This window comes from Anas acuta, chromosome 13 (assembly GCF_963932015.1).
Source record: "Anas acuta chromosome 13, bAnaAcu1.1, whole genome shotgun sequence".
Lineage (NCBI taxonomy): Eukaryota > Metazoa > Chordata > Aves > Anseriformes > Anatidae > Anas > Anas acuta.
Genome location: NC_088991.1, coordinates 5,998,441 through 6,008,844, shown reverse-complemented (window position 1 = coordinate 6,008,844; position 10,404 = coordinate 5,998,441). Strand labels below are relative to the sequence as shown.

Genomic DNA, 10,404 nt, shown 5'->3' with positions numbered 1-10,404 from the left:
ATAAATTGGCTGAGCCTGACCCAGCCCAGCCCCTCACGCCATGGTGATTCTCAGTGCCCCCCCTCCAGTAAAGCAGTGACTTTAGGGTCATGGCCTCAGGCCACTGAGAAGAAAAACAAAAGAAAAAAAGCTCACTGGGCTCTGTTATATGGTGACACAAGTAAGCAGGCTGCAGGTGAGTGGTGAACGTTTATTAGAGCTGTGTGCTGGAAGTTAAACAATTGCTATGAGGAAAATACAGCGATGAAAAGATGATCCGAAACACAGAGGCCACGCACCCCCAGGAGCTCCGGTGTGGGGGAATATATTATTTCTGCAACTCATCTTCTCAAAGTAATTATATACCTTTAATTATAGGCCGTGGTTTGTGGAAGTGAGCTGCTTGGGGAAATCAGATGCTTTGTGATGCTCTTCTGTTCAGAAACTATCATTTTCTGTAACACGGGTAGCCAAAATCCGCTGACTTTTTTGAAAATCTCATGCCTGCATGCCTACCACGATGCCTAATGGGGTTGTGGAGGGTTGTTGGGGCCCCCGTTGTACCATGCACTCAGGATGGAGCAGCCCCAGTCCCTGGCAGACACAACTATGGGCTCACCCTGAAGCTTGCCAGTAGCAGAGCTGTTACTGGTTGCAACTGGAGTTCCCCTCGTGGAGTGCTTTTAAGGTCATGCCTACTCTAAATGGTAGTGGCCTAAAAAAAAAACACCACTGTGTAGCACTGGTGCTGTAAAAATCCTAACTTGCTAAGCTTTTGCATGCATGCCAGCTTCCATCACTAAAAGCATGAAGAATTACCTGTCTAACAATAGTCTGCTTTAGAGCTTTTGCCATCACCGGTTGGTGTGTAAGAGCTGCTACAGAACTGATTTGTGTGCTTTGCAGATACTCCTAATGCTTTCAAAGAAAGAAACAGTAACTCCACGGACAGATTCAGAGGTGTATGTTTAAGGCACAGAGGCTGACTTTCAGCGTTCAACTTTTTCACCCTCTCAACATCTGAATTCAGGGCTAAAATTATGCATTTCTGAAATTTAGTATGTACAGCACCTGCTAGAAGTTCATTTTTGTGAGCGAGCATTTGAGATGTAAATAACTTAGAGCAATAAAAGAGGCATCACAGCAAGCCTTTGCAAGGTGGAGGAAAATTCAGATTTCAGTCAAGCAGTGTTCCTTGTCAGGGGAGCCAATTGAGACACTGATTCTCTGGCACATTTTGTATGGCCATTGGACACCTACCATCAGAGGCCAAGTTAACACTCTTTCACCTGGTAGTTTATCTTCCCAAACAGACAGCAGACACACATGCTGCTGGAGGAATCCACTAGGGAGTAGGCAGGAAAGGGAAATTAAAGCTGACACACAATTAGAGTAAAGTGAGTCTGCAAGTGCTCCTGAAAGCCCATGGAAAGCAAATGGAAATCAGGCAGAAGCTATTTCTAGGCAGAATTTGGGGGTGAAAGAAGCAGAAATAGGCTTTTGCTAGGAGCTAAATTCAAACCCTCCCAAGAATCCAAATCTAGTATTTAACAGTTCTCGGATCTGCTTGCTTTGTGCCAGCTGACACACACTAAGCTGCAGCCTGATTGCAGAAGTGAAAAAAAAAAAAAAAAAATCAGAAAAGGTTTCTTGCAATTAGCTTACATAGATCTAAGGAGCTCTGCCTGATTTCCAGCACAGGAGCACTCTGGAATCTTAATGAAGTTAAAGACAGGTGGAGGGGCTCAGCACCTTTGGAAAATCAGCCCACTTATCTTTTGTAGGTGACACTGCCTTATCTTGTTAACATTGGCACTTGTCTCGCGTGCAGCTGACAGCATAAGCTAGCGGATGTTAAACTCATTCATTGTGATGAGGCAGTGAGAGGGAAAATAACTTGAGGAAGGGGGAGCAGGAATTCTGCTATCTTAGCCAGTCAGAAGCTGGTAGATGTTTTCAGATACGTGCTGCTGAGGACTTTTCACTGGCTGCCTTCTCCAGCTTTGCAAAACCCTGCAAGCAAATAAAGAGACGGTGAGCACAGGAGCTGAGCAGCACACAAAACGCTGCGCTACGGAGGTCAGTGGAGCAGACGAACATGCAGGAAGGGGATGAAAAAAGCCAGCCAGTCACATCACGTTAAGGGATGAACAAAGCAGCCATGGATGCGGTGAGGCAGGTGCCCCTTTCCCTCCCACTCTCCATCACAAGGCAGGGGAAGGAAAAGAGACACCTTTTCATGGTCTCAGCGCAGCGGCAGGGTTTCTGATTGCCACTGTGGCAACTCCCACCTCATCCAGGTCATCAGACAAAACAAAATTATATCCGGTCTAATTCCTCGTCGCTCTGCCAACCTGGGAGGGGTTCACCTCAAAGGAACGTTACATAAAGCAGGTTAGCCCAGGACAGGAGGGGGAACTCACAACCCGCTCTCAGAGAGGGCTCTTATCCCCTAAGGGATATTTCTCTCATCACTCCAGCCAGTCTTCCACTTCCCTCCCCCAAGTGAGGCTAACACAGCCTGTCTGTCATGTTATGACCCCAGATTCTGGCTCTGAAACCTCTGGGGCCAGCTGGAGCATGTTTCCAGCTACTTCTGCAACAAGGGTCATTACTTCCCACTAAAAACCCACAGGAAAACCCAGTAATTATGAGGGTTAAATGCTCTTCACTCATTAAACACTCCGTAAGCTCTCTCATCGAGCCATTTATGCTGACACTGAAAAGGGGCACTCACCTAGAAGAGTTTCTCGTAGCACTTGTCGCAGTGGACAATGTCCCGGTGGATGAATATTTTATCCAGAAGATCTCCCATCGCCTTGTGGCAAATTCCACACTGCCAAAGGGAAAACAAGGTGGTTGGACAGTGACCAAAGCACCACGCGTTAATGGCAGTATGAAGGGGGCAGAGAAATGAACAGCATCTGAACCTTTTTATGAAGTGTGAAGAGGCCAAAGCAGTGACCTTTGAGACTAAACTTTCCTACAACAGACAATTGCCGCTGCAGGCTTCCTCCACTCACACCCACCATTTCCACAGTCTTCACCTGTAAACTTTGCAAAGTTTGCAAGGTTCAGCAAGCCCTGCACTGGGGAACAAAGGCCACAAAGCACCAAGTCTCCTCACGTCCCTGTGGCAAAGACCATGCTGCTATTCTACCAGACGACAATGAAGAATCCTCCTTGTTCTGATACGCATTCATTTGAGGAGATGAAAAACCTCAGGGGACTGCATCATTTCTTGTTCCAATGTGGATGCAAGCATTTAGCACAGCTTCTATACTCTACACGAAGTTTGAGGACAAAATTTGCAGAATTCCTCCTCCCACCTCCCCATTTCACATCGAAGGCGGTCAGCAGAAAGGCTTCTTACCCTGAAGCAGTATTCGTGGCAGTAGATGTTAAGATGCTCTATGATGATCTTAGGGCAGTCTCGGATCTCACGGCTGCAGTAAGTACAAACAGGTTCACTGGACCTGTGAAGAAACAGAAAAGTGAATTCCTGCACCGTGGTGCTTCTGTAACACAACAGTTTTCAGTCCCATTGCTGGTAGCAGCAGTTTTTTACTCAACACCAGCACTGCTCTGCACCAGATTCCTGCTTCCACACGTGGTTGTGCCAAGTGACAGCACAGAGGGGCATGGAATAGCGCAGGGATGCAGAGACCAGAACAGAGCTCTAATTAAATATCATTTCATTTTCTGAAGATCATTTAAACTTCTATTATTATTTATTATGCTATTATTTCACTGCTCGCATATCAATATTCTAAAAACCTTAAAGTTATTTCTGTTTAACAGCTTGCTGAAGTCCCCATGCAATCCCAAACCGTCCTACCTCTGTGGAGGGGCGCTGGACAGGTAGCTGTGGTGGCTGTAGGCTGCTCTCTCTGAATCAGTCAAATCTACAAGGCTGCCACTGGAGACAGAAGGAAATGTCAGCACATGACAGTGATACAGGGGAAGAGCATTGCAGATGGAACCTTTAATCATTAACCTGAAGTCCTAACTGCAACGCCCCAGCTGCCTGTTCCTTGGTGAGGACAGTCCTTGCTAGGGAGAGCCGAAAAAACATTTCGCTAGCAAGGAGAGCCTCGGTGACTGACAGAGCTGGGCTGTCAGCAGAGATATTTCCACCTCTGCTGCACTCATGCTGCAGATTCTGCATGGGGGTGGCTGTACCCTGCTCCCATACACATACCACAATCACGGGAGGGCCAGAAGCCACGGTGCTGCTCTCAGAGGTGCCAGGAAGTTTGCACGGGAGGGAAACCTCCAGGGGCAGGCCAAAAGGGCAGCAAAGAGCTGGTGGCCGGAGCACCCATGTCACAGCACTGAAAAATGTGTCTGCCTGCTGCTGTCACCGCAGCGAGAGGCAGGATGTGGGCAATGTGGCCGGGAAACCAGGGCACATACCCTGCAACGAGGCCCCTTTGAGCCTGAGGCCAAAGGAGGTGGCACAAGCAGAGAGCAGCCTGTGGAAAAAAAGGAGGAAAATCCCTCCTCCAGGACGTTTCCAGCCACGTGCTGCCACCCACTTACTCCTCGCCAGCCAGGAAAAGGCGAGAAACATCCCTAAGTCTCACCTCGCTGAGCGTTCCCCCTCTGCCTTCTGCTTGCCTGTGGTTTTTAGGCTGAGCAGCGAGGTGCTTATCTCTGGCTGCTGAGATCTGCTTTTGCAGACCGGTGGGAAAGGCGAGAGATTTCTGGAGTCTGTCATCAGCCCCCCCAGCAGTGCCAGCACAGCACCGGGGGAGGATAAACGTCAGCAGGGAGGCAGCGAACTGGGTGCTAACTGGCTGCCACATCAGTGCAAGCAGGATGTGCCTACAGCCAAATTCTGCTCTCGGCCACCTTGGTGTCAGTCTGGAGTAGCTTAATTTAGTTACCTGCGAGCAGGATGGAAGACTGAAGATTTTAGCTTCAGAGTGGCACCTCTCTACCTTTTCTAACTTATAAAAGTCTCTTCTGAGAGAGAACCCACAAGCTCCACATTTCCTCACCACTTCCAACCTTTTTATTTGTGTGTGCCAATGTGCAGCGGGGCCTGGCAGTGCCAAACGTGCAGCCTAGGGAACTGCAGCAAAGCATTTTGACCCCATCACCCACCTCAGGGCTGATCCAGAGGGGCAAATTAACCCCTCCCCAAGGTGGTGTCGGACACAGGTCCTCCTGTCACTGCAGTGGGACCAGGCAGCACCGTGGAGGGACCTCTCTGGGTCCCCAAAACTACTGCTGCCTTCGCAAAACTCTTTGGCCACCCAGTGCAATAATCCCTCCAGGGCTAATTAGCTCAGGCACGGTGCCACGCTGACTCAGTGCTAATGGTTCCAGCTCGGGAGCTTGCTTGGTGTGTTAGCCAGCAGAGCTGCTCGCTGTTGCTTTGCACACGTAGCCAGACACACGGCTGTCTCTGGACACTCCTCTTACCTGCCATAGCGCGGGGAGGCAGACAGCTCGCTGCTGTTCACGTACTCCTTCACAAAGAGGACCCCTTTTCTAGAAGCAGATAGAAGCAGAACGAGAAGCATTTGCATTAGAAAAGGCTGCGACTAATGAGAGACAGCACAAGGGACCACATGTGTGCACTTGGACACGTAACATGTGTGTGAAAAGGCACAGTGAGCTGCTGTTGTTCTCGAATAAATACTGCGTATCAGGCATCCCTGCTAAACAACACCTAATATGCCCCTCTAATTAACCCACCAAAACAAATCAAGTTAATTAGAAAGAATGGGATGGATAATACAACTCTTTCATCCAGTTATCCCCTGTTTTGCAGGGATAAGTCTTTTTCAAATCGTGTCAGGATTATGCACACAATACGTATTTACAGAGCTTGTGGTTCTGTCCTTTAACATTAAAGCCCTACTGGCACAGCACTACTTACAGTGACTGTTTTGTCACTGGAATATCTCCAGAGCTCTCATGCATTATAAATTGCTACCAGTCTGTCTGTGGGATGTTTTTTCTTGCAGAGATGACCTTTCTTGCATATTTCTCCCTCTTTAACATTCTGATTTCAAACCAACGTGCCCCCATCTGTCCATCTGTCTAGAGCTCTGTCACAGAGCGAGGGGAGACACCGTGCCCACCGGCTCTCTTCCCAGAGCCATGAAATGAACTAATCAGCCTCTTTCTCCATGCTTCATTTTCATCGCTGCCTTTAAGCTATGATTAAGCTAAGCCATGTCACAGCTAAGGAAAGAAAAGATTTTTATTTTTTTTATTTTTTTTTTAAAACTTAGCATAAACACTTTCCATGTGTCTGTTTCAGACCGGAGTACTTATGTGCAATGAGCAGGCTGTGGCAAGACCAGGAGGACCCAAACGTTGCCTATCATGCTGACCTCTCACTCATTTGAAACACCTCCCTAAATTGTGCAAATCTGTGCAGCAGTTTCCATCTTTGAGATGGAACACATGCAAATTACAAACCCCACCACAGCAAGGTCTGTGCTCCTCACTAAAAAAGCCTGACAAACGTCCAGAGGCCCAGCAGCAAAACCTGGCTCGTCTCCACCAAACAGGACGGCTGCCTGCAAACCCTGCAGCCTGGAGGACCGTGACCACCCCTTGCTCCTCACCCGGCAGAGCTGGCATCAGGCTGGTACCCGGAGGCCATGGGGCTGTTGTAGGGTAAGGTGCCCATCGGAGCGCACATCCTCTCACTCGAACTCGAGAGAAGCCTGGCGAGAGAGGGAAAAGTTTGTGAGCACTGGAAACGTGAGCCATAACATGATCCAAGCTGGCAGGCAAGAAAAGACCTACAACTACTGTCAGGAGGGTGATTTGGGAAGGAATTAAAACCCTTAAGCACTCAGATGAATTCATCTTTACTGCAGATCAAAGAGGCTCCTTCCTCTTTTTATACCTGCCACGTATCAGTAATTCTTATCTGTAGAAGTGATTTGGAAAACATTCATTTATGGGGCCATGGGAGAAAAGATCAAACAAGATCTTCCAATAAGCACAAACCGTAAGTGAATCACGTAGACTGAATGGAAGCAGCTGTACAAAGAAACAGCCCGTGGCATATTGCTGGAGAGGAGGAGAAGGGGACACACGGGCCAAGGTCCAACATAACTGTCCCCAGCTTAATCATTTCAAAAGCTGGAGCAGGGAAGGTGCAAAAATCCTGGCTACAAGAATGTCTTCAGAAAACAGCTCTGCCTATCCCCTCAGCAACGAGACCTGTTAAATCTGCCTGGAAGGGATGAAGTTGGTCTTGCCTGAAGCTATTCAAGGATCTCATGCCTCCTGCTCACACCCACAAGACATTCCCCCTTTATAAATCCAACACTGAGACCCGCATTGGTGCCTCCACACAGTGTCAGGAAGCACTTGGATGGACCGACATCGCCAAAAAGGACTCTAGAAAGCTTTCCACAAGAGGAACCGTCCCACCCCTTCCAACAGTCTTGTTCTGGGACCAGTTTAATCATTTAATCATTGGCTTTCTGGAGACAGCGTTCTTCTCTCTTGACATTTCTTTTTGATTTTAGCACTCTTCTTTTTCTGTAGCCTCTGCCAAGGCTGATCTCTGGTTAAAGGAGAATAGCCAGAAACCAGCCATTCAATCTCCTTTCAATCTGTTCTGGCACCCTCATGGCAAAATCTCCAGAGGCCAGAGATGGATGTATCACAGACCCTGTGCTAGGTAGCTTTTGCTAGGAACTGTTTAAGAGAAGTTCTGCGCCTTCAGATCACACATGCACTCCCCGGAAATGTTTCTTCTCTCTTTCAGCTCTTGGCTTTACTTCCTAGCTCCTCTTCCACAGCAGCATCACGGAGGTTTCCATCACAAGCATCGAGACCACCCATTTACCTGGTGCTGTTATAGATTGAGCTGTCCATGTAGAACGGCACCCTGTGGCTTCTCGGGGAAATGGACACGGTGGTGTCTCTGGGAAGGGAGTGGTAGCTATGAAAGGAAGTGGTACAATCTCAAGCAATGAACTTGAGCACGTGAGGGAGTCTCACAAGCGGCAAGAACCTTGGATGAACGCCTCCCTGCTTGGCATTGAAATCACCCATGCACCACAACCGTCCATGCAAAGAGAAACTCACTGAGCATGCTTAGACCCAGGGAATTAAGAAGAAGTAGATCAGGACTCTCCAGATACCGAGTAAACCTATCAGTGGGGATGTTCTTTGGGTCAACAAGTCCGGATCCCACCGTTTGACTCCTTACCTTGGAGCTGTGGGGTTAAATTCACAGTGCCCCCTGGCAATAGCACTGTCATATCTGCTGCTCCTGGGGCTGCTTCTCCCATCATAAACTCTCCCTTCATAATCTGGGACAGGCCTGGCAAGGAAGCACAAAGCCCTGATTACATTGTACCAGGAACCACTGGAGTCCCCACACTGGCTAACTAATACTTTATCTCAGCAGTCTCTGCCACGATGTATTCTCCTTTTGCTATGCCTGCTTCACCCACGCTGGTTTTGCAGCTGTAGCATGCGTACAAAGCTCTGAGCCTAGGAAAGTTTACTCAAAATCTAACAACTGAGAGTAAAGCTGAAGCAGTTCATAAATGGATGCATTGTGAATATTGCTTCTCCTCCCAGTACTCTCCAAAACCACCACTGCACCACCTGCAAGTGTGAGCTGCTGACCAGCTGGCCCTCCTGGCTATCAGACCTGCACATTTTCACTTCTCCAGGACAGAACTTATTTATCAGCGTGGCTTTAACATGCAGACAGAGCTCAGGCTCTTTCAGTAGGAAAAATGAGCTTACAGCTTATGGTCATTCTTCTCTTACAAGCACTCTGGGGCACAGATTATGTTTATATTGTGTATTAGCACTCTGATCCTGATTATAGCTTCAGGCAACTGTATAACTTAATGTTAAACAATGCTGAAAAACACTGCAAAACAATGCTGCATTAAAAAGTAAGAGGGACAGGCTAAGCTCATCATAAGACGAGAAAAATCCCGCTTTGGGCAAGACAAGCACTTGGTCTGTGATATAAACCCCAGGGCAGAATGAAGCATGCATTTGCTGCACTGCAGAGAGACGTGTCAGCACCACACAGTGCCAGGGGTAATGACAGGCTACAAAGTACAACAAAGGTCTATCCCATTTTTCTAGTCCTAGTCCACAACTGCCTCAAATGCAAACAAGAGCTCTGTTACAACGGCTCTCTGAGAAATGCTAAAAGAGCTGAAAGGCCAAATTCAGATCGCATGAATGTAGACACGTGTAGTTTTAAGTGTGCAACTTGTTGTGTCACTTGTGTCATTAAGGGACATGAGAAATGAAAAACAGATCGCTCCTCAAACTCTGCATCTAGAGAGGAAAAACAGATGTGGTCTCTACAAATCTGTCAGGAGTCCAGGCACCATATATGTGGTCTGAACACAGCCTGCCGAGAATTCTCCAGTGTTACAGACCAATTATCAGATTTCCAGAATCCCACCTCCAACCGTTGAGGTCCAAAAAAGGAGCTTTGTTGCACGTGCTGTTGGAGCTGACCTGATTGCTTTCTCTGAGAACAAAATCCTGTTCTCACTTCTTGATGCAACGATCACATAACCTGAACCAGGGTTCCTTTCAAACATATTTAATGTGCCAGCAGCTGTCACGCTTTCTGCATCTCACCCCCAAACCCTTACCTTCTGGTGCTGAATACTTGGCTGTCTGCGTAGGAGGGTATCCTGTGGCTTGGTGCTGGCACGCTGGTGTTAAAAGGCTGCCGGTCCATGTACAGTGGCATGGGATGCTGGGTCTCATACGCACTGAGAGCGCTCTCTTTCGAGCTGAAGTTAGACCTGCTAAAGAAATAAAGCCAATTTGACCATAAAGCCAATGCCTATTTGCTACAACCAGCTCACATGTGCAGTCAGTTTGAAGAGGTATCACGCCCCTTTCTGCTGGCAGTAAGGAAAACCTGGGACACAATGCTGTTAATAGGTTCTTATATTTAGGGGAAATGGCAAAGGGCTGTATATTCCCTCTGTGCATGAGCTGAATTCCCAGCATAATGGATGGCTTCGGTATGGATTCAGTAGTGTTCTAAACTAATTTGATAACTGAAATTAAATCTGAACAAGCATATTTAGGTGCAACCCTAGACCTAATATTTCCTTTGTCATTCTCCTTGTCACTTCCATTTAATTAGTGTACCCAGGAGACATTCACATAGGTCCAGGATTTCAGCCAGGGCTATATCAAGAAGCAGAAATGGCAAAGGATGAGGATTTGAAAGCTGTTGATGAGTCCCCTCGAGGGGAAAGTCCCACTGTACCTGGCCGCCATCGGGTTAAAGTCATTGTGTCTCCAGGCCCCAGGGCTCTCATGGCGACTATCCGTGGTGAGAGGGGGTTGCTCCTCATAACCTGGAGTGGTCCTGGTCAGGGAGGAAAAAGCCCATTAGCAGCTTTAGTGCTTTTGTCAGTGCCTATCCACCGTAGAGAGTAA

General features: G+C 47.8%; 1 protein-coding gene across 7 annotated transcripts in view; it reads right to left on the bottom strand.

Moving 5' to 3' along the window:
• Nucleotides 1–176: 176 nt before the first annotated feature.
• The window catches only part of ZNF185 (zinc finger protein 185 with LIM domain), a 46,163-nt gene continuing 35,935 nt past the window's right edge, over nt 177–10,404 (bottom strand). For 5 of the 7 annotated variants that reach the window (XM_068697190.1, XM_068697191.1, XM_068697189.1 and 2 more), the window contains exons 24-33: nt 10,232–10,333; nt 9,600–9,758; nt 8,174–8,287; nt 7,808–7,903; nt 6,567–6,668; nt 5,410–5,478; nt 3,818–3,898; nt 3,353–3,455; nt 2,717–2,815; nt 177–1,992 (exon numbers count right to left, since the gene is read on the bottom strand). In XM_068697190.1, the coding sequence (XP_068553291.1) occupies nt 2,717–2,815; nt 3,353–3,455; nt 3,818–3,898; nt 5,410–5,478; nt 6,567–6,668; nt 7,808–7,903; nt 8,174–8,287; nt 9,600–9,758; nt 10,232–10,333 (925 nt within the window). In that variant the 3' untranslated portion in view covers nt 177–1,992. The remainder of the gene's footprint in view (nt 1,993–2,716; nt 2,816–3,352; nt 3,456–3,817; nt 3,899–5,409; nt 5,479–6,566; nt 6,669–7,807; nt 7,904–8,173; nt 8,288–9,599; nt 9,759–10,231; nt 10,334–10,404) is intronic. The other 2 variants (XM_068697193.1, XM_068697195.1) reach the window with 2 other exon arrangements.